The 24,879-nt window shown below is 50.5% G+C and overlaps 9 protein-coding genes across 9 annotated transcripts; 4 read left to right on the top strand and 5 right to left on the bottom strand.

Moving 5' to 3' along the window:
- Positions 1-161: 161 nt before the first annotated feature.
- Positions 162-2,053, bottom strand: BDV14DRAFT_76995 (GTP cyclohydrolase I). The gene is made up of 4 exons (XM_073777474.1): positions 1,472-2,053; positions 1,280-1,413; positions 916-1,220; positions 162-862 (listed from the first exon to the last, which is right to left on the bottom strand). Exons 1-4 carry the CDS (start codon positions 1,723-1,725, stop codon positions 560-562), a joined length of 996 nt encoding a protein of 331 aa, XP_073627353.1. The 5' UTR covers positions 1,726-2,053; the 3' UTR covers positions 162-559.
- Positions 2,054-2,174: 121 nt separating this feature from the next.
- BDV14DRAFT_174933 (WD repeat RBAP46/RBAP48/MSI1 family protein) lies at positions 2,175-4,072 on the bottom strand. The gene is made up of 6 exons (XM_073768979.1): positions 3,935-4,072; positions 3,817-3,879; positions 3,653-3,758; positions 3,139-3,600; positions 2,604-3,089; positions 2,175-2,534 (listed from the first exon to the last, which is right to left on the bottom strand). Exons 1-6 carry the CDS (start codon positions 3,951-3,953, stop codon positions 2,360-2,362), a joined length of 1,311 nt encoding a protein of 436 aa, XP_073627352.1. The 5' UTR covers positions 3,954-4,072; the 3' UTR covers positions 2,175-2,359.
- Positions 4,073-4,274: 202 nt separating this feature from the next.
- On the top strand, positions 4,275-8,940 carry BDV14DRAFT_174931 (chromatin-binding exonuclease XRN1). Its single transcript, XM_073768978.1, has 2 exons — positions 4,275-6,258; positions 6,310-8,940. The coding sequence occupies exons 1-2, from the start codon at positions 4,560-4,562 to the stop codon at positions 8,811-8,813; spliced, it is 4,203 nt and encodes a 1,400-aa protein (XP_073627351.1). The 5' UTR covers positions 4,275-4,559; the 3' UTR covers positions 8,814-8,940.
- A 177-nt stretch (positions 8,941-9,117) lies between these two features.
- Positions 9,118-10,328, top strand: BDV14DRAFT_200912 (uncharacterized protein; the record flags this gene model as incomplete). The annotated part of the gene is made up of 4 exons (XM_073773613.1): positions 9,118-9,448; positions 9,516-9,593; positions 9,675-10,195; positions 10,281-10,328. The coding sequence occupies 4 exons, from the start codon at positions 9,118-9,120 to the stop codon at positions 10,326-10,328; spliced, it is 978 nt and encodes a 325-aa protein (XP_073627350.1).
- A 279-nt stretch (positions 10,329-10,607) lies between these two features.
- BDV14DRAFT_200911 (cytochrome P450) lies at positions 10,608-12,473 on the bottom strand (the record flags this gene model as incomplete). Its single annotated transcript, XM_073773612.1, has 6 exons — positions 10,608-11,068; positions 11,138-11,755; positions 11,825-11,893; positions 11,952-12,036; positions 12,091-12,216; positions 12,288-12,473. 6 exons carry the CDS (start codon positions 12,471-12,473, stop codon positions 10,608-10,610), a joined length of 1,545 nt encoding a protein of 514 aa, XP_073627349.1.
- Positions 12,474-12,775: 302 nt separating this feature from the next.
- BDV14DRAFT_174929 (snoRNA-binding rRNA-processing protein PWP2) lies at positions 12,776-16,236 on the bottom strand. The gene is made up of 5 exons (XM_073768977.1): positions 16,184-16,236; positions 15,993-16,105; positions 15,441-15,936; positions 15,143-15,390; positions 12,776-15,095 (listed from the first exon to the last, which is right to left on the bottom strand). The coding sequence occupies exons 1-5, from the start codon at positions 16,199-16,201 to the stop codon at positions 13,256-13,258; spliced, it is 2,715 nt and encodes a 904-aa protein (XP_073627348.1). The 5' UTR covers positions 16,202-16,236; the 3' UTR covers positions 12,776-13,255.
- Positions 16,237-16,320: 84 nt separating this feature from the next.
- On the top strand, positions 16,321-18,654 carry aspC (septin CDC12). Its single transcript, XM_073768976.1, has 7 exons — positions 16,321-16,673; positions 16,747-16,760; positions 16,827-16,869; positions 16,926-17,088; positions 17,150-17,460; positions 17,525-18,033; positions 18,089-18,654. The coding sequence occupies exons 1-7, from the start codon at positions 16,638-16,640 to the stop codon at positions 18,156-18,158; spliced, it is 1,146 nt and encodes a 381-aa protein (XP_073627347.1). The 5' UTR covers positions 16,321-16,637; the 3' UTR covers positions 18,159-18,654.
- Positions 18,655-18,686: 32 nt separating this feature from the next.
- BDV14DRAFT_174925 (WD40-repeat-containing domain protein) lies at positions 18,687-20,160 on the top strand. Its single transcript, XM_073768975.1, has 3 exons — positions 18,687-18,957; positions 19,029-19,373; positions 19,461-20,160. The coding sequence occupies exons 1-3, from the start codon at positions 18,900-18,902 to the stop codon at positions 20,084-20,086; spliced, it is 1,029 nt and encodes a 342-aa protein (XP_073627346.1). The 5' UTR covers positions 18,687-18,899; the 3' UTR covers positions 20,087-20,160.
- A 1,128-nt stretch (positions 20,161-21,288) lies between these two features.
- On the bottom strand, positions 21,289-23,374 carry BDV14DRAFT_76863 (ACT domain-containing protein). Its single transcript, XM_073777472.1, has 4 exons — positions 23,172-23,374; positions 22,980-23,115; positions 22,416-22,810; positions 21,289-22,359 (listed from the first exon to the last, which is right to left on the bottom strand). Exons 2-4 carry the CDS (start codon positions 23,034-23,036, stop codon positions 21,390-21,392), a joined length of 1,422 nt encoding a protein of 473 aa, XP_073627345.1. The 5' UTR covers positions 23,037-23,115; positions 23,172-23,374; the 3' UTR covers positions 21,289-21,389.
- Positions 23,375-24,879: the final 1,505 nt, after the last annotated feature.

The raw sequence follows: 24,879 nt of genomic DNA, 5'->3' as shown, positions 1-24,879 counted from the left end.
CGTCCGTATACATGTATGGTTGTCTAGCGCATGACGATGAGGAAATCAAACAAATGAGATGTAAACCACGTTTCTCGTTGAGCCAATTAAGAGAGCATAAAGACGTTTACGATATTTAGGTGAACTTTGAGGGCAAACTAATTAGTGAAATAATGATATTTCACTAGCCGAAGCTCGAGAGGCCTTGCAAGGTACCCGGTCCTTCGATTGCGGTTGAATGCTTTTTGCCGTCGTGGGCTTCTTGAGTTGATATATGTGGCTAGTATCGAATATATGCAGACATGAGTACAGAAGTACAAACAGAGATGTCAGGCAGAAGACATTGAGTGAAGAATTCAGCCCAACTCTGTTCAATGACAAGTAACACAACAAAAGAGCATGCCAAACCACACCAATATGACCTGTTGAAAGGCAAACCACCAAAACTCCAGAATCACCATATATGAATACCATCCGATGTTAAAATGAGGAATATGTAGCTGATAAGAGAACGTTGAGAAGAGTACAATGTTGATGTTGTGTACAGATGGGTTGAAAGTTGAAGCTTAAGCGTAGAAGCTTATTTTCTGTTGAGGAGGGTGAGGAACTCCTCGCGAGTCTTTGCGCTGGAGCGCATGCACCCAAGCATGCAGCTCGTGGTTGTAGTGCTGCTGGTCTTTTGGACACCGCGCATCACCATGCAGAGATGGGCCGATTCCATAACAACACCGACACCCCGTGGCTTGAGGACCTCTGAGATGGCGAGCGCAACCTGCTTGGTGAGACGCTCTTGCACCTGGAGTCTTCGAGAGAACATCTCCGCCAGACGGGCAAGCTTAGAGAGACCAAGGACTCGGCGATCAGGGATATAGCCGATGTGCATCTATAGAGAACTTCTTAGCAAGACAAGCTAAGAAAGTCGGGCATAAAACGTACCTTTCCTGTGAAAGGAACCATGTGGTGCTCGCAGAGCGAGAAGACCTCGATGTCCTTGACAATCACCAGCTCATCATGGTCTTCGTGGAAGACAGCGCCGTTGACGAGATCCCTGACATTCTCTTCGTAGCCCTTGGTAAAGTAAAGCATGGCTTTCGCATAACGGTCCGGCGTTCCTCGGAGTCCTTCTCTTTCTGGGTCTTCACCGAGACATTCGAGGATTGTCCGCACAGCGCCTGATAGCTTTGCAATGCGCTCTTCGTTCTCTTCGGGAGTAGACTCGAGCCGCGCCCGGGTACCGGGACCTGTTTAACACATTCGTATCAGGCATCGAACTCGAATTGACACCATTGGAAGTACTTACAAGGCCAGCTAAGACCGTCAAAGTCGATTGCGGGCGTCAAGGTGTAAGGGCTGTCGGGGCGGCTAACGGTTGTCGGCGGGGTGAGTGCGTCGGCCTCATCACGCGGGTCACGGGCTGGGTCATGTAACGAAGGTCTATAAATTGCGCAATAAGTTAGTCGAGTGGTATACAGGATTGGGAAAGAAGTCGCACTTTGACACTGAAGACTTGCGCCGAGGGCTGTCATAACTGCTAGCGAGATCGGTGGGCTGAGAATCTGACTCAGGCTGATCAAATTGAATGGGAATGCGAGGGGCAAAGGAGGAGCGGATCGACGTGTTCAAACTCTCCCGCTCGCGAGCATCCCTCGAGGCGACATTCGAGGAAAGAGGAGATCCGCCGTTCAAAAGGTGAGACGGAATGGCCGTTGGTTTTGGGCCTGGAGGAGGGGGAGAACCGGAACCCATAGCTAACTATATGGCGGATAAGCTTCGGCGGGGAGCTCGAGGGTAAGGTGAAATGTAGATATCTGGAACCGACCGGTTCGTATAATAGCTGGTATGATCGGAGAGCAAGAGCAGACAAAGATTCAGAGATTAAAACATAATTGAAGGTAAATTGGGGCAGTCGGGAATTCCTTCAACGGAGGGGAAAAAAAGACGCTATGATGGCGAAAAGGCGATCGTTCCGGAGTCTGGATTGGCCCCCCGAGCACGCCGCACATGGGCCACTATTGCTCTGCTCACCGCCTCAAACCACACCACTCACCGTCCAGCTGACAATAGCCATTGCATGCATGCTGCGCGCTGATGGGGCCAGAGTGCATTGGATTCAACGGCGGCCGACCAGGATTTAATTCTTGCTACAGTAGGATTGGTAACAAGCTTTAGGCTGAGGATTTGCAGCTAGCTTCGCACTGGAACTTCGCATGTTTAAATATATGCAATTTCTGGAAGGTTGACCATGAATTGTTGCGCCACGAACCAGGATTTCGAAATACAGAAAAAAAGATAGAAGAGATCTGTATGAGGACATGCGTTTCCAGTATAGTAGTTTCGCAACGAAGGGCCGAACAAAAGTAAATATCTATCGCATGCTGAATCACGGTTCCAACTCTTCGGTTGGTACATCTTCCATATCCTTACCGACAATAGCGTCGGCCACCTTCCATACTTGCAGCAAATTATCCTCCGCAGCAGAGCAGAGCACCCAAGGGTCGTTGAGGTTCCAGCTAAAGTCTGAGATGCGGTTGGTGTGACCGCCGTGCATGAACAGCCTAGAAGAGATACAGATGTTAGTAACCGATGACCGCGGATTAGAAATGAATGGACGAATAAACACATACAGCTCGGGGGGCCCATCCTGGGCGTCTTCAGGGGTCTGTTCTTCGCCCGCCCGGCTCAAGTCCCAGAACATAATCTTGCGGTCGTAGCTTGCACTAGCCAAAACAGCTTCTTCGAATGGATGCCAAGAGATCGATGTGACAGAGTCGGCGTGGTTCTCGAGTGTGTGCAACTTTGTCTTCAGGTTACGCAGATCCCATAGACCGATAGTCTTATCTGCGGATCCTGTAGCGAGAACCGTCTCAGCGGCGGGGTTGAATGCGATTGCGTTGATGGCATCCCGGTGCTGGCCTTCTGCCGAGGCAGCGGCACGAGTAGTCTCAGGGGATCGGATGTCCAGGATTTGGAGAGTGATATCATCTGAAACGGTTCCGATAAGAGAAGAGTGGAGGGGGTGGTATTGAACATCGTTAACAATCGACGAATGATGAGTATATGTTCGGGAGGGGTGCAGGGCCTTGTTGCCCTTTGTGTATGTGGTGAGGTCCCTGGTCTGTGTGAGTTATGATGGCAGACATTGAGGATATGTTAACTTACCAGAGACGGACAGTCTTGTCTTCACTTCCCGTGACAAGGTGACCGGCCGAATGAGGACTCCAGCTCAGACCGAAACCTTCTTGCTTATGCCCCAAAAGCTCCATCTGGGGATTCACTGTGCCCGATGGGGTGCTAGAGTGTTTTGAGCGATCGAAGACCATAACTCTCCCATCCGTACACATCGTAGCAATGATATTGGGGTTCTGTGGTTGGTAGCGAGCCTTGTTGACTTCACCCTTGTGGTCGATCTTTTGAACGATGTTGAACTTGATCTCCATGGGAGTCTTCTTCGAGCTGCCACCGTACCCGCCAACCTCTCCACGCTCCTCATCGTAATCATCAGGGTTCGGGGCATTGGGGTTAGGTAGCTGGACGTGCGCGATCTGGAGGTAATTTTGTGCATCGCTCGAGGTGTGAGTACCGAGGAGCAGGCGATGGGTAGAATATGGCTTGTCAGGAACTCTGTATAGTGTGTTAGGGTACCAAGTCAGTTTGTGCGAGGCGCCCGACCTACTCTTGCTTGTCAGGAAGCCATTGTGTTGTAAGAGTCGGCCATTCCAGAGCCGTGCTGAGGATCATGTCGTAGAGGAAGGGAGCATTCTTTTTCCATGTTTTGTATTCTGGAGCAATAGAGTTAGCCCATAGTCTGGACCTGACGGAGATTTAATTCGTTCTTACCTTCGTTAATAATCTTCTCCTCAGTGCGCTCCTCCTCTTGCTCCTCCTGCTCCTCAATGAAACCTGTAGACAAGGTCAGATAATTCGTTGCGCGCGAAGCGATTGAGTGAAATCGCACCGTCTTCGTAAGATTCCATGATGTCAGCGATTAGTATATATGGCAAAGGTGTCGCTTATTTGATTCGGGTGAAAAGAAGAGGCGGAAGGAGAGCGACGTTGGTTTGACACAAAGTCGAGAGAGCTTTGCAGTTCCGAGAGGACGGAGAGCTCTTCGAAACGCGACAGTGCCAGTGGCAGAGCGCGTTAATGGGCGTCGTCACTCTAAGCCTATTCGGGTGAATATGGGCTTGGCAGTGCTAGTCCCAATCGAGGTTCCGCCCTGCGGCTCTTCCGAGGCGGTGACACTTTAGCCACCTGCACCAAGTCCACCCTGAATGATTCATCGATCTTCTTCCAACAGCAACCTCCGCGGTTCTATCTCGCCCTTCTAGTCCGTTTTTCTAGTTTATTTCTGTTTGGTCGGACTAATCATTCCTTTTGTGTATTATTCTTTCACGTTCTTTGAGTCTTTGATCATTTCCTTTGGTCCATTATCTCATCGAATAGTTTGCGCCTTAAGCTTGGTTTCTTGATTGAGTTTCTGACGACGACTACGACGGCCACGATACACTACGGAATTTCATCCTGTCCAATCTCACATTCTCTATCTCACCTCTCTACACTTGATAATTTAGCACGACATCATGGGTGTTCCCAAGTTCTTCCGATGGCTGAGCGAACGGTATCCCGCGATCTCTATGCTGATCGCGGAGAACCGCATACCCGAGTTCGACAACCTATACCTTGACATGAACGGCATTATCCACAACTGCACACACAAAGACAGTGACTCGCCGACTTTCCGAATGACTGAAGATAAGATGTTCATCGCCATCTTCAACTATATCGAACATTTGTATGGGAAAATCAAACCAAAGAAGCTTTTCTTCATGGCTGTTGATGGTGTCGCACCACGTGCAAAGATGAATCAGCAGCGTGCGCGACGTTTTCGAACGGCCCTTGATGCCGAGACGGCGAAAGAGAAGGCAATTGCGCAAGGAGTCGAGATGCCGAAGGAGGATCCTTTCGATAGCAACTGCATTACCCCAGGAACGGAGTTCATGGCAAAACTTACGGAGCAACTGAAATATTTCATCAGCAAGAAGATCTCCGAAGACAAGGATTGGCAAGGAGTGGACATTGTACTCTCAGGCCACGAGGTACCAGGAGAGGGTGAACACAAGATTATGGAGTATATCCGGCACGCGAAAGCGCAGCCTCAGTACGATCCGAATGTTCGCCATTGTTTGTATGGTCTTGACGCCGATTTGATCATGTTGGGCCTACTTAGCCACGACCCCCATTTCTGTCTTCTTCGTGAAGAAGTGACCTTCGGTCGTCAAGTCCAGAAGAAGCCGAAAGAGCTGGAACACCAGAATTTCTACCTCTTACATTTGAGCATGGTCAGAGAATATTTGGAACTGGAATTCCAGGAATTGGAGCAACAGGGGATTATCAACTTCCCGTACGAATTTGAACGTGTGATTGATGATTTCATTCTTATGGCTTTCTTTGTTGGGAACGACTTTTTACCCAACTTGCCCAACCTTCATATCAACGAAGGTGCATTGTCATTGATGTTTAAAGTCTACAAGGAGACCTTGCCCAAGATGGGTGGTTACATCAATGAGCAGGGCACAATCAACTTGGAACGACTCGGTATGCTGCTCGATGGGTTAAGCCATGTGGAGTACCGTTTCTTTGAGGTCGAATACTCGGACGCCGCATGGATGCGCGCAAAGCAGAGTGGAGATGAGAACGGCGCGGAGGCGGATGCGAAACCGAAGTCGTTCACGGTCACACCCAATCAGAAGAACATTCTGAAAACAGTCAAGAAGTACGTTCTGAACCGACCTGGAAAGGCGGCAGATTCGAAACCGCTTGACTTCCCACCTACTCTCCCAGCTAGGGACCGTAAGTTTGTGGAGCAGCTCGCAGGCGACCTGCGGTTGCCTTGGAGCACAGTCTCAAATGATGACGGCGACCGTTTCATTCGGGTTCAGTTCCCGCCCAGCGAAGACGACGACAGTGAAGAGGAGGAGGATGAGGAAGCCTCAATGGCGGTTCAGCGGATCATCCGCAAGTACGAAAACGCCAAGGTCCAGGAGCTGTCCGCCGAGGAGGCTAAAGCAGCTGCCGAGAAGAAGTACCAAGAAAAGTTCCAGGACTGGAAAGACAAGTACTATATGGAGAAATTCGGCTGGGGATTGGACAACCAGGAGGAGATGCGCAAGTTAACAGAAAACTACGTGCAAGGACTTCAATGGGTCTTGTTTTATTATTACCGGGGAATTGCGTCCTGGCCCTGGTTCTTTAACTCGCATTACGCACCAATGATTTCAGGTACTTTCATTTGATATCCTTTACTCGGATACTAGTACTAACACAGTGCAGATGTGAAGAAGGGCTTGAAAGCAGACACGAACTTCCGTCTTGGAAGACCATTCAGGCCTTATGACCAGCTTATGGGAGTGCTTCCCGACCGGAGCAAGAAGATTGTCCCTAGAGCTTACCACGACTTGATGTCATCACCGGATTCTCCTATCGTCGACTTTTATCCTCGTGACTTTGAATTGGACATGAACGGAAAGAAGATGGAATGGGAAGCCGTTGTGAAAATTCCGTTCATCGACGAGCGTCGCCTTCTAGATGCCCTTGCCTCGCGAGAAAATCTCCTAACCGAGGATGAGAAAGCCCGCAATGGTTTTGGTGTTAGCTTGAAGTTCACATACGACCAAAACGTTCAGTTTACATACCCTTCGTCTCTCCCTGGTGTTTTCCCTGATGTCCCCAGCTGCCATTGTGTTCAGAACATCTTCGACCTGCCGACAATGGATGGCCTTGAACCATATGTTGGGCTTATGAGCGGAGTCCACCTTGGAGCGGCAGCTCTTGCCGGTTTCCCTACTTTGAAGACTTTGCCCCATGTTGGCCAGCTAGGATTCCATGGTGTTTGCGTGTTCCAGCAGGAGAGTCGCAATGAAAGCATGGTGATCACGGTACTTGACCCTGGGAGTCGGTCAAGCTCCGAACTGGCCAAGAAGAAACTAGGACAGCGCGTCTTCGTGGGCTATCCGTTCCTGCAAGAAGCGCTTGTCACCCGTGTCTCCGATGAGCTGTTTGACTACACGCTTCCTGAGGGTGAACAACACGCCCAAGCCACTCCTCACTCCGATGTTCAAATTGAACAGTGGAAGAAGAAGGCTGATAAGATCGAAGGTATCTACAGCAGGAGATTCGGTACCATTATTGGCCCTGTTGAAGCCATGGTGCATGTCCAGCTCCTGAAAGGTCTCATCAAGACGGACTCAGGTGCCACTATCAAAGAATTCGCGGAAATCCCCGGACAGGAGACCGATTACGCCCTCCAACTCGTTGTCGATGAGGTAATCAACCCTGATGAACGTTTCATTGAGCGAGAAGCTCTGCCGATTGAGCAAGAGTTCCCCGAGAACTCGCGTGCCTTCTTCTTGGGCGACTTCAACTATGGAAGACCTGTTCATGTTACTGGTCACGATGACGGCAAGGTAAATGGACTTATTGCCTCGATGAAGGGCCGGGAACCTGAATTTGGAAGAGATCGTGCTAAGAACGCAGAGGCCCTCTGCCCTTACATGCCATCTTATGCAATTGCAAAGAGCCTTCGTCTGAACCCTTTGGTTCTTGCCAAGATTACATCATCCTTCTCAGTTGACGTTGAGGGCCAGCGCGTTAACCTGGGTCTCAACCTGAAGTTCGAGGCTCGAAAGCAAAAGGTCCTCGGATATTCCCGCCGCGGGGAATCAGGTTGGGAGTTTAGTGCCAGGGCTGTGGGTCTGCTGCAGCAGTACATGATTAAGTTCCCCGAATTCATCGCGGGTATCCAGCGCAACCCCAGAAATGATCGATACTCGCCCACGGACTTTTACCCGGCAGACGTTGCTCTTGACAAGATCAATGAGATAAAGACTTGGCTCAAGGAAATCGAAGCCAAGAACTTTGAGCGGGTTCCTCTAGAGGCAGAGCAGCTTGACTCGGATGTTGTCAAGGCCATTGAGGAGGATGCCGACAGGATAATGGCAAGCCTGCCGCCCATGGAAGTCAAGAAGATGAGAGATATTCCTCGAAGTGCTCTTCTCCGTCCATCGGATGTTGAGCATCGACTTGGAAACCAGACCTTCAAGCTTGGAGACCGCGTTGTTTACGCCCAAGACTCCGGAAAAGTGCCAATTGCCACACGGGGTACCGTTGTTGGTCTTACTCGAACTTCTAGGGCCATCCTTCTTGACGTTGTTTTCGATGTCAAGTTCCTGAGTGGCACTACACTTGGAGATAGATGTTCCCCCTTCCGCGGACAGACTGTGCTCGCGTCGTCTGTCCTCAATGTCTCTTACCGTCAGCTTCTAGCCAGCACTAGGGCTGCTGTCAACCAGAAGCAACAGAACCAGCCGACTCCGTTGACTGTCGCTGGGTACGGTGCACCCTTGGGTCCCGGTGGCCAGGAACAGCTGAAAGAAGCTCCCACTCCACCGCCGCTTCGGGGCTCATTCCGCGGTGCTATCTCCGGCCAAAGAGGTGGACGCGGCAGTCACAACGGCACCACTACACTCCCCTTCCGACCTAGCAACGATGCGAACGCTAACGGCGTAGCTCGTGGCGGTCGAGGTCGAGGACGCGGTGGTACGTCTCGCGGCCGAGGCGGATATGTCTCGGTCGACAACAGCGACCCGTCCGCAGGTGTCGTCGACAACAATCCAAACTTCCGACCAAAGAACTACACGCAAGTTCCCCCGCCCAATGGTATGGACTCGCGTGGTCGTGGCCGAGGTCGCGGCCGTGGTGGTATTGATCGAGGAAACGGATTCCGAGGCCGAGGAGGAAATCGCGGTCGAGGCGCGGCTGCTGGAAATGTCCAGTAGATGGGTTGGCCCAGAGAAAGAACTTCTAGATGTGGTCTGTGGCGCTGTATAGAGCCAGTCCCTCGATTTATGTACTCTTTATAAAAGCTAGTTAGCTGGATAACCATAAATGAACAAACAAAATGGGTAATCGCACCCCCACGCCGCGGCCACCTCCACCTTCCCCGCAATTTCACCGGCTAAACTCCGATGATCTGTATACCTTCATGGAAAAGAATCCGACTTCCGTATCCGCCACCATATATAATACACCCGATCCCTCTCATTTTCTCCGCCCAAGCTAGCTTGCCTCCCTCTATCCACCATGTCCACCCCAACAATCCCCTCCTTCGACTCCCTAACCCTTGACCCAGCCGGGCCCAAAGGAAACGCCTGGGGCCTGTTCGGCCCGAACAACGAGTTGGGAATGCTAAACCTCCTTACCCCCGAAGTCATCAAACGCGCAGCGAGTGAGGAAATCCGCGACGGCGTGAGATTCAGTCTGGATCTCCCGCTTAACCGCCTCTCGCATCCGAGCTTTGGTCGCAAGCCGTTCACGCAGGAGCTTGTTAATAAGGCGCCGAGGATTGTGAATGATGATATTCTTACGTTTAATACGCAGACTAGTTCTCAGTGGGATGGGTTTCGGCATTATGGTTCGTAAGGATCTATCTTGTGACGGGGCTTAAAGAAAGTGAGGTTGACGAGTGAGACCATGTATAGGAAATCAAACGCACGGGTGTTACTTCAATGGGCACTCGCTGGATGACTTGAGAAACTCGAGAGCTATTGGGATTGACGGTTTGTTCCCGTTCCTCCGGAGCACCCTATACTATACCTCGCTCCTACCTTACTTTACAAGACTAACAAAACTACAAACAGCATGGTCCCACACAGGCGGCATAGTCGGCCGCGGAATCTTAATCGACTACGCCTCCTGGGCCCGAAGACACTCCATCGAACTCACACCCTTCAAAACAAGCGAAATCCCACTAAGCGTCATCCAACAAATAATCACCGAGACAAGCCTCACCCCTCGGCGCGGCGACATCCTCTTCATCCGCACGGGTTTCACAGAAGCGTACAACGCTCTCTCCGCAGACGAAGAAGCCGCCATTGCAGCCCGACCAACGCCAGATTTCGCGGGTGTGCAGAACGGGGAGGAGACGCTGCGCTGGCTATGGGGGAACCAATTCGCGGCGATTGCAAGCGATAGTCCGTCTTTTGAGCCGGCGCCGTTGGTGAGGCCTGAGCAGGGGGTTGATCATGAGAAGACGCTGCATCAGTGGTGTTTGAGTGGGTGGGGGATGCCGATCGGGGAGTATTTTGATTTGGAGGGGTTAGCGAAGTATTGTAGGGAGAAGGGGAGGTGGAATTTCTTTTTGAGTAGTGTGCCGTTGAAGGTATGTTTTTCCCTTCTCTTTTTGATATGTGAGGTGGCCTTGAAGAGTTGTGGTTGGGTTGGATGAGTGCTAATAGGTTTTATAGGTTCCTGGGGGTGTTGCGAGTCCGCCGAATGCGGTTGCTATACTGTAAGTAGTTCTATTGAGAGATGGGTAGGGGATTATAGGACTGTGTTTGATCAAGGTTGGTGTTGTTCTGTTGGTCGTTAGTCGGGAGTAGGAAGTGGTTACAAAATATATCGTGAGATCGGCAAAACAGAAATACAAAAACCAAAGCTCTCAACATCAAGGCGCAAACCAAGAAATCCTCCTACTTTGAATGCCCGCCGATAAGACTAAGAAGCCCTGAATAATAGGAAAGTGACAAGAATCCTTCCCAAAAGTATAGAACTCCGACTTCCATGAGTCGACTTCAAATACCAGCAGGAACCTCTCTCCTCCGAATAAGAACCTTCGTAAAAAGATTCGGCATAATCTGCTCACCATTCCGGATATTCGTCGGCCTCTTCCACTGCTTGCTATCCAAGGGTTTTATATCATATTCCACAAGCAACTTCGAAAGAAGCGCCTTGGAGGTAGCGCTCGCAAAGTGTCGTCCTGGGCAAGCTTGCCTTCCATATCCGAAGTGCAGGTTCAACGGACTAGCTGTGACAATGGAATCATTCTTGGACTCGATGGCTTTGTCGGAATCGGTGTCGGAATCGTTATTGGAAGAATTGGGGCACCATCGGAGCCCGTCAAATGTTCCCGGGTTGGTGATTAAGGTTGGGTCTCGTGAAAGAGGCCCGGCGGGGAACACGATGTGTGTTCCTTCTGGGACTGTGAAGCCGTCGGGGAATATGAGGGTTTCTTTTACGATGCGTTGGACGTTTACTATACCTTTGTTAGCACCGTACTTCATTGTTGAGATAGGACGGAAAAAGGAATAGGGCTTGAACATACCTTCACTAGTAGGATTCAGCCTCTGCGACTCCCTAAGGAAACTATCCAGTTTTATCTGCTTCGCAAAGTCTTGCTTCGTTGCATTCTCCCACCCCTCCTTCAGGGTGTCATTGATCTCCTCTCTCAACGGCTTAAGGTACTCCGGCCTGAGCAAGAGATCAAACAACCCCTGCGTAATAAGCATGCTACTCGTATGCACAACCGCAAGGGCAATAATAATCATGACTCCCTGCGCAATAGTCCCCGGGTCCGCATCAGACTCGTTATCTTCCCCATCCATAATCCACTGAATGAAATCATCTGGTTTCTGGTAGTCCGGGTCCATCGCCTCTTTCTCGCGCCGCTCAAGGATAACCGGGATGAAGATGCCTTCTTTCACCCAGCGCATTGTTTTCTTGAGGTAGCGGGGTTGAGGGAGGAAGGAGGCGATGAGGGGGCGTAGAAGTGGTGGCAGAGGACGGAGCAGGAGGAGAGCAGTCCCTAGGTTCTCTGTGTACTTTGTGACTGTGTCGAGCCAGGTTTGGCTGCGGCAGACGGTGTCGCCGACTATTATGCGGGATGTGGCGCGCGTTACTATGTAGAGGATCATGTAGTATAAATTAACAGGGACATATTTATCTGTGATAACTAGTTAGACTCGGTCTTTATTGGGACTCAGGCTGGGCTCTGTCTGAGGAAGGAGCTTACCCTTGCATTCTGGGACTTCGATTTGAAAGGCGTGTTTGAGTTCGTCAATGACTTTTGGGACGACTCGGGCTGTACATTGTGTTGTTAACAGAGACCTAAGATAGGAGGAGGATAAGCGATCACTTACACAAAGCCGGTGTCAACCTCCTGCTTACAGTATGTGAAGGGAGGTTACTGTCATGTAGTAAATGAGTGTAGTCGCCACAAACGCTCTGTAAAAAATTATTCAGGAAGTTCAGTAAGAGGGAAGCAGAAGGAGAAATTACATCATACTGCGCCTCTAAAAGACTAATCTTCGTATGGTCCATCTGGCGAATGTAGGGAAGATACTTGGCTGGAAGCACAATGAGATCTGCATCGACTTTGCGGACACGGTAGGGAGTATCCTTGTACTAGAAGGGCAAGTTCGTAAGCCAGCCCTGCCAGTAGCACTCACCGGGTTCAGACGGATTGGAAAAAATACCTTGTTGTAACCCTTGTATATAAGTCTTCGAGCCATGAAAACGTATAGGAGCCGGTTGATAAAGTCCGGAGTACATCGGCAAATGCTCACAGTCGGTACCTTCATCGCAGCAGCGGCATTAGAGGACTTGACGGCGAGCCAGCCAAGAAAACAAGCTGCCAAAGCTAAAATGACAACCAATGACATCTTGCTGAAAGATATGTATCGGATTCGCTAGTGGATGTCTTGTTCCAATAGATCTGGGGTAGTCTTCACAGTCCGGCAATTGTTTTGAAATTCTGGGGTAATGTGACCTCAAGAAGGAAGAACAGTAGAGGCTGAAACTGTGAAGGAAGCTCAGAGACTCAAGAGATGGAAAAGTAGGCACCCATTGCAGGCAGTGTCACCTTTATAATGGCATTGAAGGATAGAAGCGCTAGTATGGACTTTTATAAGAGGCCCTGAAGGTAGGACATACAAATGTTTTATCATCTGCCATCTACTGTGATACGCATGAGGGAAACACATTTCCAAAGACCTTTGTTGCTCGTGGAGAGACAGTGGCGAAGACAGGGTTGTGATGGTTTAGTAGATGGTTTATCCTTGTTGACTGTGAATCAGGTCAGTCATGCGGACAAGCAAAAGACCAATAAGGGTTGACGGTAGATTAGAAAGTGTATTGCTTTTGAATCTTGTTTTTGATTCACGTAAAGTTTTTGATTCAAGTAAAGAAAAAAGAAAAGAAAAATTGGCAGAGAACACTTAGAATTCTTGGTGTGCTGTGTTGATACATTGTTTATATACACTAATGATAGATGACTTTTGGTTTGTGCTTGATAATCTCCCAAAGTATAACATCAAGAAAAGCAAACGCCTGGCGCAAATGCAAAGTTCTAGAACGGAGCCGAGGTATCAAACGAGAACAAAGACGAAGAAGCAGCAGCCGTAGCAAAATGACGAGTAGAAGGAAAAGATTGACTGACGTTCAATCATTCAAGTCCTAGCCATTCGCCTTCCGCATCGTCGCTGGCATCGCTAGCATCTGTCATGTTGGCATCGCCGTTTGCAGGGGGTCCATCAACAGTGTCTATCGCTTTCGGGAATGCGGGTGTCTTCTTGCCCGCAAGAACAGGTTGGGCAAGGAGGAAGTTGAGGTTATAAAGATTCTGCTGTGCCAGGCGCTTGAGATTCTCATTGATGTCATCGAGAGCCCGCTGGACAGCACGGAGCTCGGGGCCTAGTGTGCCTGCGTTGTCCTTGAAGTATCTGCCGTGGCTGCTCAACAAAGATTCAATCCAGAGGAGGTTGAATTCAAGGTGGGGTGTCTCGTCGCAAGCGTGAGCAACAAATCGAAGTAAGCGAGGAAGGTATACAGTAGGAACTTCGCGGACAACGTGAGCAATGTCCGAGGGAGGAATGGCCTCGTGGACGGCACGGATGAGCTTGGCCTCGTTCAGGCGGAATGCCATGACCAGTGCTTTCAAGAATGTGTCATCATTGTCCGTATCACCGGTCGCGGCAGCCTTCTTCGCTCCTTCTATCGTATCGATAATAGTATCAGGTGTGATAGAGATGTCGAGATCAAAGGGATCGAAAACAAACTCGGTATCCAAACTGTAGATGAGAAGTCCTTCTGTCGAAGCCGCACAGAACGATCGGCCTGTTGAGGAAAAGTCCACACCGCTAACACGTACCTCAGGTCGAGTTGTACGAGAACCAGCATCACCACGCTTTGCACCCGGGAGAGATCGGTCAATGCGTTCTTCATGATCAGAAGCTTCTCCAGTTTCATCAATAAGGCCTCGCGCGCCAGCTTCGGTCATATCACGACTATTTAGGAATTCTTGGGTGCCGTCAAGCGAAGTATTGACAGAGACGGTGTACTTCTTCACAAGAGATCCCGATTGAACGTCGTATAAACAGATGTATTTGCTGTTCCCTGCAGCAAGGACACAACTGCCATCGGCACTGTATGTGATGCAGTGGAACGACTTCGTACCAGCAGCATTAGCTGCTGTGGTGCGGTCTGAGACTTTACGTCCTCCTGAGATATCACGGCGCCCATCAATACCGGTTTGCTGCACAGAATCGGCAACAGACCAGAAAGTCAGTTGCCCATCCAGAGAGGATGCTGCAATCTGCTTTCCATCTGGTCGGAATGCAACGCTCAAGATGTCAGAAGTAAGCTGCAGGGGCTCGCTAGTCTGAGTGCGGCCGAAAATGCTCCAAAGACGGACAGTGCGATCCCAGCTTCCGCTGACCAAGTGATTTCCATCCGCCGCGAACGCCAAGGCTGAGACAGGTCCTTCATGGCCGTTTAGCTGATCAAGAAGCTGTCCAGTTTGCACCGACCATACGTGGATATCGAAGGAGTCAGGTGATCCCGCGCAGACAACCTCACCACTAGGGTCAACTGCGAGGCAGGAGAAGGAGAGTCGAGATGGCGCTGTGAATGTGCGGAAATTGCGGTACCTAATCAGATCCCAGGCTCTGATGGAACCATCCAGTGACGAAGTGAATAGAACGTTTCCTTTCTTTGAAAACTCACAAGCCGTGACTCCGCTCGTGTGTTCCGTAAATGTGACAAGACAGAAGCCAGACTTGACGTCCCATACTTTGACCTTGCCGTCATCCGCGGCGGTAACGATCCTTTGACCGTCGGGGGAGTAGGCCAGAGCATTCATCGAGTCTAGATGACCTTGTTGTTTGAGAATATATGACTCTGACTGCCACTCCCATACGAGCAATTGCCCGTACTTTGACGAGCCAAAGGCAAGCCACTCGCCGGTTTTGTTGATGGTGACAACGTCGATATTGCTTTGAGAAACACTGCAAACCATCAGCGCTGAGGTCAATTTGATAGAATTCTAAATTACCTTAGAAGGTGGATTGTGTTAAACTCTGGCAACTCGTAAAGACCAAACAGCCCGGTTGAGAACCCAACAACGAGGAGGTTCGAGGGGGCATGGAAAGCCGCACATTTGACAGTGGCATGTGGCTGCTGGAAGAATTTCTTCTCAACAATCCTCCAGCGTGCTTCAGCCACATCCTCCATAGTGTCTGGGTCTTTCTTTGCGACGTATTCCCATTTAAACAGGGCGCAGTCTCGGCTCACAGTGTAAATCTAATCATGAGTTAGGACATTAATCTCGATTGGTGCACAAAGACACTTACAATCTCTTGGTCAGCAGAGAAGAATGCCGCTCTTACTCCTTGTCGATGACCGGCGAGAGTTGTAGGCTCGAAGCCATCTTCCGGGTCGAGACTCCATACCCGCGCGGTCAAATCCTTTGAAGCAGTGAGAAGGAAGCGTGAATCGCTTGACCACTCGATGTGCTGAACTTCGTCAAAGTGACCGGCAAGATCACGATGCAAGACAAAAGGAGCAAAGTCGATCTCTCCATCACCACCGACCGTGGGCGTTTCCGGGGTTTGCCATATTTGTAGCCGACGCCCAACTCCAACGGCAAAGTGACGACCGGATGGCGAGAACTTGAGGGCTGATACTTTGCCCTTGAACGAAAAATTGTAGATCTGAATGCGGCGGTGGAAGTTGGTCAAGATGGCGCGACCATGTTCGTCAACGGAGAGAAGAATGTTGCCGCGGGGAGTAAGGTCCAGCTGGTGGATATTTGTTCGATGCGCGAAGGGAAGAGTGTAGGAATTGTTGCTAAAAGGAAAGAGGTTAGACAAACCACAAAGAGTATTGGGTCGAGTAAAGCATACTTCACAAGGTCGAATACGGTGACCCTATTGCCCACCGGCGAAATCAAGCTGTTTCCATCGGGCGTGAAGAGCAGGTTTCCTTTGCGATAGACTGTACCGAGGAGGTTCGAGAACTGAGAGTTTTTGTTAGCATTGGGGCTCTGAAGAACAAGTACGACGGTAGAAGCTCTGAAATAAGAAAACGAACTCACCTTGAAATCGATCTTCATGGTCACAGCCAGCTAGTCGCACCTCGAGTCGCTCGACACCTCTCGATCTTCAACAAAAAAAGTCGGCCTCTGCGATAAGAGCTCGGATCAGCTGATTTCTCCGCCCCGGGAGTCTAGACCTAATATGGGTTAGTGTAGATGCCTAAGGAGCCAAGATCCCCAGTCTCGTGACTTTGGGGGGCTCGGATTCTTTGGATTCAGGGGCAGCAGGAGCCAGACTAGACTCAACCAGGCACAAACAAGATTCAGGTTGGCTGCTGTCCTCTTGTCTTCCACTCCTATCTCGACGACTGCCCTTCTGTCTCCGACTTCATCCACTTTGAAGGGACTTCTTCCTCTCATTCTTTCTTTCAATTCCCAAGTAGCCCCCGGGTTGTTGCTCCGCCCCCGATCTGTTTGATTTCTAGCTGTCCTTGCTGGTCACCCCCTAATCATCATGTCCGAAACCGCTTCGCCCATTGGCATTGCCAACGTGAGTTTCAGCCATCAGCCTTGTTCTGTTTGATAATTGAAGCCGTACTGACAATGGATCTCTCTCTCAATAGCTCCCCAACCAGCGGTATGTACAGCTTGCGGGGACACGGATCTGTGGACTGGGGAGATGATTCTAATGAGCATACTTCAGACACAAGATTGTTGCTAAGCGGGGTGCGGCCTTCACTATTATGGTATGCTCAATTGGTCTTCTGCTGCACCACGGGATAGATCTAATGGTAATCTCTAGGTCGCTGGGGAGTCTGGACTGGGAAAGACCACGTTCATCAACACTTTGTTCTCTACCACCATCAAGAACTACGCCGACCACAAGCGCCGACACCAGAAGCAGGTCGACCGGACCGTCGAGATTGAGATCACCAAGGCTGAGTTGGAGGAGAAATTCTTCAAAGGTGCGACCTGGGAATCGTGATTCAGGAGTAGCGACGGGCTAACAATTATTGCGTCTTATAGTCCGCTTGACCGTTATTGATACCCCCGGATTCGGTGACTACGTGAACAACCGCGATTCATGGCAACCAATCATTGAATTCCTTGACGACCAGCATGAGTCCTATATGTTGCAGGAGCAGCAGCCGCGCCGTACAGACAAGATTGACATGCGTGTGCACGCCTGCTTGTACTTCATCCGCCCCACCGGTCACACCCTGAAGCCCCTGGATATCGAGGTTATGAAGCGTCTCAGCTCTCGCGTCAACCTTATTCCCGTTATCGCCAAGGCCGACACTCTCAGTCCCGCCGACCTCCTTCGCTACAAGCAGAGGGTGAGTTATTTCGCATTGCATCACGGAGTCAAGGATCGAGACTAACCACCTGTTCAAACACTAGGTTCAAGCCGTTATCGAAGCCCAGGGCATCAAGATCTACACCCCTCCCGTTGAGGAGGACGATGAGACCGCCGCCACTCACGCCCGCAGTCTGATGGCTGCCATGCCTTTCGCCGTGATCGGTTCCGAGAAGGATGTGAAGACCAACGATGGCCGTGTCGTCAAGGGTCGTCAATACGCCTGGGGTGTTGCCGAGGTTGAGGACGAGGAACACTGCGACTTCAAGAAGCTCCGCTCGATTCTCATCCGTACTCACATGCTCGACCTTATCCACACAACCGAGGAGTCGCACTATGAGGCATACCGCGCACAACAAATGGAGACCCGGAAGTTTGGCGAGGCTCGTCCCAGAAAGCTCGACAACCCCAAGTTCAAGGAAGAGGAAGAGAACCTGCGCAAGCGCTTCACCGACCAAGTCAAGCTCGAGGAGTCGCGGTTCCGGCAGTGGGAGCAGAAGCTCATTGCGGAGAGAGACCGTCTCAACAAGGATTTGGAGGCGACTCACGCTGCGTATGTCCCACACTATCTAAATTTCAGCCATGTGTTCAAGCTAACTGGTGAACAGCATCAAAGCTCTCGAGGGAGAAATCGAGGGCCTGCAGGGCTCATCCACCCGAAGCCACGGTCGTCGCTAAATATTTTTCAATACCACTGGCATGGCTGTTTTACGGACGGTGGGAAAAGCAGAAGTGTGCATTCATCTCGACTAATATGGTTTTACTCTCGACTACCCCTTGACGGTTTCTTTTTTATTCTATCCTTATTCACATTTTGACATTCTCCGTGATATCTTCGGATCGTGTTGCCTACCCAGAAGCTTATCACCCATACGGCTTCTCCATCCGGTCTGACCCGACCTGTTTTCTGAATTTGCTTGCTAGTAGCTAGCGATGGTTTGTCTACGTCCTTGATAATAGCCCTCTTGTATCCGGCATCTCAATCAATACAGTTTTAATCCTGCACCATGAATAAACATTCAGCGATGCCAAATCGTTCTAAAAGGCCGAACAGCGTTTCGTTGACCTCGTGTCCTCTGCATAAACGGGCTTTGTACCCTGCAAGTTGTTCAAAATATTGCGCGTACTCTTTAGCAGACGGATCATTTAAAGCTTCTAGGACTTTATACCCAGGCTAGACTCCTATACATACTTTCAATAATTAGGCAACTGGATAGATATAAAAACAGGTCGCTAGGCCCGAGGTAGTCCGAGGGAATCGCCAAGTAAGACTTAGTGCCCTGTCCGCCCGATCAATTTCCGATGCGCTCATTCCCTCTGCGTTTCTCCGCCTCGAAGCTTCCTCAATTACACAAATTCCTCACTCACCCACCGTACACTCGTTATCAACCGTCCTGATACTCTCTTCAGGGCGCGTCAATGACTACGGCAGGGAAGTTTCCTACACAGCTAGTCCACACCCTCAAGACACACAATGGTAAGGCTCAAGCTAGCTCCGTTCTCACCGCATCCTTAGTAGCTCTAAGTTAATCAAAACGTGCACCATAGGGCCCGTGAATGCCGTGACATTCTCCGGTGGCCCCGGCATCTACGTCTTGACTGGATCTACCGACCGCGCTGTTCACCTCTCCCGCGCAGTCCCGAGCACGAACAGCAGCAATGCCACCGGTGCTGAGACGACATCGCCGATCCAGAAGTACGAGGCGCATGGGTACTCGGTGCTAGACATCGCCGTTGCGTCGGACAACTCGAAGTTCGCGAGTGTTGGTGGAGATCGGCAGGTCTTTCTTTGGGATGTTGAGCAGGGCGTTACTGTGAGGAGATGGGGTGGGCATAACGCGAGGGTTGAAGCGGTGCAATTTGCTGGAGAGGATGATGCGGTTGTTGTTTCTGGTGAGTGCAGACGATGACTTCTAGGGCACGTCAGAGCGATGAGGTTCTCGGCTCCAACGCACTAGGCTAATTACTTGTTGAGTGCAGGCAGCGCAGATACCACCATCAACCTATGGGATGGCCGCTCACAGTCCCATAAGCCGATTCAGACTCTGACCGAGGCCTGCGATACCGTCTCTTCGCTTCATGTGCACTCACCGACATATTCTATTGCAAGTGGGAGCTATGATGGACGCGCGCGAGTCTACGACATCCGCATGGGGCGGGCGACGGTAGATGTCATTGGCAACCCAGTTACCAGCGTCCGCTGTTCAGCAGATGGAAACGCGCTGTTAACATCCACCCTTGACAGTCGAATTCGGATGCTGGATCGCGACGATGGGAAGTTACTGAAGGCATTCGGGCATGATGACAGCACGAAGGCTACACCTTTCCTCCGGGAAAGTAAGCCCGCGTACCTCAACACGGAGCTGCGCATCCGGTCCGTATTCGCAAAAGGTGACGCAGTTGTCCTCAGCGGTAGTGAGGCCGACAAAGAAAATCGCTCTGCGCAAGCTCACATGTTCGTCTGGGACATTCTTAGCGGAGAGCTCCTAGCGTGCATTCCGGCCGGAGAGACAGTCAAGGCCGTGAGCTCTGTGTCTTGGAACGAGAAAGGGAAATGCTGGGCTGGTGGTTGCTCCGACGGTACGTTCTACCTTTTGACATATTAGATCACCTGCGAAGTTTATTTTTACTCGTCTGATGCTGACTGCGGCGCTGCAGGAACCGTCAAGGTCTATCGCTAGTGAGACTGGTGGCCACTGGCCACTGATAAGGCCAGGACGCTTAAACGCGGAGAGGCTGGCTGACTATATAATCACCCGAAGAACTACCGACTTTTCTCTATGCCACTTTAGGAAAGCATACCGGATGCCGCTATGACGCTCATGTCAGCTTCTGGATCATCCTCCGAGCTTATATATCTAAACATTGAGGCTATCGCGGCTTTTGAATAACCACGCCGCCGCACATTCCACCATGGACCCACGTGCGCCAGGCGTCCAAGAAGTCTGACATCAATTGGAATGCGCGACTTTCCTCCGTCGAAGCTCACAGAAGCATATATTCTAGACTCCTCACAATTCCGACGCAAGCCACGCAGAAAAGCAGGGCAAGTCATCCGGTCACACTCCGATGACGTTCAGGCCCCTTGCGCATCAACCGAACCGCAACCAATGTCTTAATTCATCAGGTGCATTCTAAAATCACCAGCTGAAGAAGACGAACATAACACCCTTCGCTTAGGCAAACTAGATCTCTGGCCACCGCGGTGCATCCAGATTGAGGCTTTCGTGCGGCGCCATTCCTTCGGTACTTGGCGCGCTGTCTCATCCTATGATCAATCGTAGCTTCCTGGTCTAGTGTACTGAATAGGAGTGTTACACAGCAAGGATAAGGGATTAAGGGTCCAGCAGAAGCTAGGTACTACGAACTAGTGTTCATGTTGAAGTGGCCGGGTGGGTGCATGGGTTGTGGTGTGTAGGTACTATATAGGAATGAAATTTATAGCAGAAAGTATACATGATTTACCATTGCATAGAATCAGTCATTTCATCATATCATATCCCAACGTTCTGTAACGCAATCGAACTGCGTAGCCTAGATACATGCATGCGTCGCCGCTTTCCAGTCGCTGTGTAAACCTGGTTCAAGAACTCAATCCAACGGGATTTTAACGAAGTGGAGATCGGAGGAAGGACAAAGCACCCTCGAAGAAGAACAAAGACAGTCATAACAAGATATGCAGTGGATGGGTGTATAATATAATGCATCGCTTTCCGTGGCGCAGAAAATAGAGACAAAGAAAAGAAAATAAGCCAAGGTGTTTCTGAACTCACCAAACTTTTTGCTCGCCACAATATGAGACTGAGAGAGTAGAATCAACAGGACAAAAGGGGAAATAGAACTTTTGAGAGTATAGCTGAGCAACCAAAAAAAGAAAAAGAAAAAGGCATATGCCGTAGTATGCTATGATTAGATTTCCAAAGCCTCAATCGCTTTTTCAGGCTCGTGACTTTCAGCTTCCAAGGCGTCCATTGCGCGGTGGAGTTCGTGTTCGCCAACGATAATGGTCCCTGCGCGCGCTGTACTGAGGAAGCTGATATCGACTGCATCGAGAGATGCGTCCAGATCTGGCTGAAGGCGATGGGTGGATGGGGCGGTGCCGTTAGTCTTCCGGCCAGGGCTGTGACTCTTAGGACTCGAAACATTGTGAGTCCCGTTGAGAATGTCGAAGTATTTTGCTGATCTCTCATACGTGGGACTATCAGGGTATATCGTGGTTGATCCTGTGAGACTTCCCTCGGATCGGTCATGCGTTGCATCGGCTAGTCGACTTGCAACACCGCATACGATACCGGTAGCCTCTAAAGGAAGCTTGCGTAAATCAAGCATGATTGGAAAGAGTATCTCGTCCTTTGCACCCAGGAGGAGGCTAGAATCGTCATCTTCGTCAGCCACAGAGGCTGAGTCGCTGGAGAACCGGGGTAGCAGACGACGCTCCAGAAGAAGAGACGCGGCAGGATCTGCTGCAGTGAGGGTGAGGGAGAGGAATCGAGGCTTGTCCACGACGAGAGCGGTTGTGAGGGCTTCGCGTAGAATACCGATGGAGCTGTCTTCATTGCTGAAGCGATGATGAGCTGCGCATTGCACCAGTCGGAGGGATGTGTCGACGTATGGGACGATGTTGTTTCGACGCAATGACGAAAAAGTGCGCTTCTGGAGCTCGTTGAGGGAGGACGGCGGCGGTGTGGCCGGTGGAGAGCTCAGAGTACTGGCAGACATTGACGAAATCGGGCTGAACGGTTGATTATTGTTGACGAAGGCCTCGGTCGAGATCTCGAATTTAAAGCCGCGATTTTCCAGGGCTTCGATAACTTGAGCTTTGTTTTTGAGGGGTACGATGATGTAGTCGGCGAAATAGGTGGATATGAAGAAGATTGATCTACAGAAAGCTGGTTAGTGTCGGCCCAAAGCCGTAGTTTAAATGGAGGAACGTACATTCCCGCCATGGCCAAGGGTGTTGTCAACTCAAGAACCCGCTGGCCAGCTTCCAGGCTATCTCCGTACACCTGCATTGCAATAAAATCATCCTTACTGATTGACAAACGGCTCTGAGTGGACGGACTGATTTGGGAGAAACGCTCGAGCAGAGGAGCAAAGTAGTCGTCGGCGAGCTGCCGAGGGCACATAACCGAGCATTCGACCGGGGTGATAGAGAGATTCAAAAAGGCAGGTTGCACATCTCGTGAGACATCAATCGGGCTGTCACAGCCACGGGTCTCAGTCTCAGTCCCAGAAATCGGAGCAACTTCATGGAACAGCACCTGCAGGATGGGGTCCAAGAAGAAGGGATAGAGATCTAACGGAATGTGCACCAGGGCCAGCCGATCTTCCTGTAGTTCCACAACACTTGTTAGCGGCTTCGAGACAAGTCGATACCGAGTCATCTGGCAGACAACAGACGATAGGCGTCATAGAAAGCGAGGCACCGGACGGGCGATAAAGACTTAGGAAAGGCAAAGGCTTGGATGACGATAGGGTCATTGTGTGATGACAACTCACCATGAACTGGACCTGGGCAGATATCAAGGACAACGAGTTTTCCATCTTGCCAGGCATCACCTGAAACCTGTGTTGCGTGACAATGAATGGTAGAAAAGTGCGTTAGGGTATTGAGTTAAAAGTATCCGTGGAAAGTCTAAAAGAAGATTAGGGCAGTTCAGACGTCAGAGAGGGAATTAAGGATCGGCTCACAGAAGGTAAAAGATATAAAACGTAAATCAAGAAAGGAAGAGGATTGTCATATAGAGGAAGTTTAACGAAAAGAAGTATAGGCAGGGCTAGGCAGGCTAGTCGATGGCGTCGAGTATATTTGCGCAAGTAAGACGAGACTAATTGCCTGTTCAGATGTAGCTGAAAGCGATCTCTGGTCCCTTTCTTTTCTTTTTTTCGCTTGAGTCCTTTGTAGGCCGCAACAAAGACCTGCGCTGTCATTGTCATCGAACCTCTGGTTACGCCATTCTGGGACCGATGGTAGCAAGAATGGGTGGAGGATGAGGGTCTGGAATGCAGCAGGCAACTGTCGAGGGCGATGGTGCTATCCAGGGCAGGAATTGTGAAAATAGGCGTCAACGCAGGGAATGTTGAGGAAGAGGGAGAAGAAGCGAGAAGGAGAGGAAGTGAAGAAGAGAGGTCGGTGATGCTTTGCTGTCCGGCGTTGAGCAGGTGACTCAACCCTCTCAGTGCTGTTCCTTCCTTCGTCCACGTCTGTTCCTGTCTGTCTCCAGTTCTCTACTTCTGTCAATTCCACCAACGCTTGGGTCAATACTCCAGAGATTATGGAAAAAAGAAAACCGTGAGTCAACGACGATGAAAAGCTTGACTTGCTGCTCTCTCCACTGACAATCTTCCTGGGGCATCTCCAGATGGCGATAAGTCGACTTTCTATTTAAGCAGGGACGCTTTTACCTAATCTGCTTTGCAATGCAAAATCCGCCTCGGACCCTACTTTAGTCTGTTCGTCTGGCTTTATCTCCAGCTCCAGTTCTCCACTCCCCGAAGGCCTTATCTACACCTTCCTCCAATTGCCACTCCGCGCTACGCGCTGGTCCCGATAATGTCCTGCGTCACTGGGTGTCCTGAGAATGCTTTCAATTCTCGGCGCTCACCCGGGCTTTGCATCCAGATCCATCGAATGAGATGAATGCCAGCGGGTGGCCAGAGCAGAAGAAGCTCGTGCGCTCCCCGCACTTTCCGTGACAAGGATGTGGTGAACCTGTGGGAGCTAGTCAGGCACATCGCTGCAAATCAACATACCCTGTCACACACACTTTCGATCCTGCGTAGCGTGGCATCAGCCACTGAGAGATTCCAATTCCCGCGTCCGTCTGGAGTCGAGAGGCCTACAAAAGCTTGCAGCGGTTGGGAACTGATAAAGACGTGGGAAGGGTGGGTGGCATCATGGTGGAGTCCGTCCAGCATTCCACTGCTGGAAAATGAGCATGGTAACTCGGAGTCGGAGCTCGACATCTGCTGTTGGCGTGGGAAAGGAGCATTTGACTTTTGACAATACGGGGTACGATTTGAGCAACGGATCGTGCCACCACAATCTCCACGATTCGTTCCTTTTGCCTTTTTTTTCTTTTTCCAACCCCAAGGTCTGCGTTCCAGCCACTCAATTTTCACTGGAAGCTACCGTGCAACGGGGCTATCAACGCCCAAGTCCCCGCTTAATTGAGTCCTTTATAGTCGGTTGAACTCCAGCCTTACGAATCTCAGCTTCAGTTTCCGCAAATAGAGACTTCAAAGCTTCTGGATTTACAAAACATTAAGTCTCCGGGCACATTCCATCAGCGCTTGCAGCGCTACGTTCGGAAAGCCAAAGCCTCCAGGGATCTCTCATGACCTTGTCATCAGCGATCTGAGAGCAGGCTTGTGCCCTAGATGTCGCAAATCCTAAGAT

Source organism: Aspergillus stella-maris (genome assembly GCF_047715825.1).
Source record: "Aspergillus stella-maris strain CBS 113639 unplaced genomic scaffold BDV14scaffold_33, whole genome shotgun sequence".
Taxonomy (NCBI): Eukaryota; Fungi; Ascomycota; class Eurotiomycetes; order Eurotiales; family Aspergillaceae; genus Aspergillus; species Aspergillus stella-maris.
Note: the sequence above shows the minus strand (reverse complement) of the source record. Positions and strands in the feature narration are given on the sequence as shown.

What these genes read in the sequence shown, in the direction of transcription:
- BDV14DRAFT_76995 (XM_073777474.1), bottom strand. Translation starts at nt 1,725, where the DNA reads ATGGGTTCCGGTTCTCCCCCTCCTCCAGGCCCAAAACCAACGGCCATT. An exon ending in CGCAAGTCTTCAGTGTCAAA is followed by an intron (nt 1,414 to 1,471) that starts GTGCGACTTCTT and finishes CGCAATTTATAG; the next exon opens with ACCTTCGTTACATGACCCAG. An exon ending in TGACGGTCTTAGCTGGCCTT is followed by an intron (nt 1,221 to 1,279) that starts GTAAGTACTTCC and finishes TGTGTTAAACAG; the next exon opens with GTCCCGGTACCCGGGCGCGG.
- BDV14DRAFT_174933 (XM_073768979.1), bottom strand. An exon ending in TGGCTTCCTGACAAGCAAGA is followed by an intron (nt 3,601 to 3,652) that starts GTAGGTCGGGCG and finishes CACACTATACAG; the next exon opens with AGTTCCTGACAAGCCATATT. An exon ending in CAGGATGGGCCCCCCGAGCT is followed by an intron (nt 2,535 to 2,603) that starts GTATGTGTTTAT and finishes TATCTCTTCTAG; the next exon opens with GCTGTTCATGCACGGCGGTC.
- BDV14DRAFT_174931 (XM_073768978.1), top strand. Translation starts at nt 4,560, where the DNA reads ATGGGTGTTCCCAAGTTCTTCCGATGGCTGAGCGAACGGTATCCCGCG. An exon ending in TTACGCACCAATGATTTCAG is followed by an intron (nt 6,259 to 6,309) that starts GTACTTTCATTT and finishes AACACAGTGCAG; the next exon opens with ATGTGAAGAAGGGCTTGAAA.
- BDV14DRAFT_174929 (XM_073768977.1), bottom strand. An exon ending in ACCGTATTCGACCTTGTGAA is followed by an intron (nt 15,937 to 15,992) that starts GTATGCTTTACT and finishes CTTTCCTTTTAG; the next exon opens with CAACAATTCCTACACTCTTC. An exon ending in TCTCTGCTGACCAAGAGATT is followed by an intron (nt 15,391 to 15,440) that starts GTAAGTGTCTTT and finishes ACTCATGATTAG; the next exon opens with ATTTACACTGTGAGCCGAGA.
- aspC (XM_073768976.1), top strand. Translation starts at nt 16,638, where the DNA reads ATGTCCGAAACCGCTTCGCCCATTGGCATTGCCAAC. An exon ending in GTGCGGCCTTCACTATTATG is followed by an intron (nt 16,870 to 16,925) that starts GTATGCTCAATT and finishes GGTAATCTCTAG; the next exon opens with GTCGCTGGGGAGTCTGGACT. An exon ending in TTGGAGGCGACTCACGCTGC is followed by an intron (nt 18,034 to 18,088) that starts GTATGTCCCACA and finishes ACTGGTGAACAG; the next exon opens with CATCAAAGCTCTCGAGGGAG.
- BDV14DRAFT_174925 (XM_073768975.1), top strand. Translation starts at nt 18,900, where the DNA reads ATGACTACGGCAGGGAAGTTTCCTACACAGCTAGTCCACACCCTCAAG. An exon ending in CACCCTCAAGACACACAATG is followed by an intron (nt 18,958 to 19,028) that starts GTAAGGCTCAAG and finishes CGTGCACCATAG; the next exon opens with GGCCCGTGAATGCCGTGACA. An exon ending in TGATGCGGTTGTTGTTTCTG is followed by an intron (nt 19,374 to 19,460) that starts GTGAGTGCAGAC and finishes TGTTGAGTGCAG; the next exon opens with GCAGCGCAGATACCACCATC.
- BDV14DRAFT_76863 (XM_073777472.1), bottom strand. Translation starts at nt 23,036, where the DNA reads ATGCCTGGCAAGATGGAAAACTCGTTGTCCTTGATATCTGCCCAGGTC. An exon ending in CTGCCCAGGTCCAGTTCATG is followed by an intron (nt 22,811 to 22,979) that starts GTGAGTTGTCAT and finishes GTGGAACTACAG; the next exon opens with GAAGATCGGCTGGCCCTGGT. An exon ending in CCCTTGGCCATGGCGGGAAT is followed by an intron (nt 22,360 to 22,415) that starts GTACGTTCCTCC and finishes AGCTTTCTGTAG; the next exon opens with ATCAATCTTCTTCATATCCA.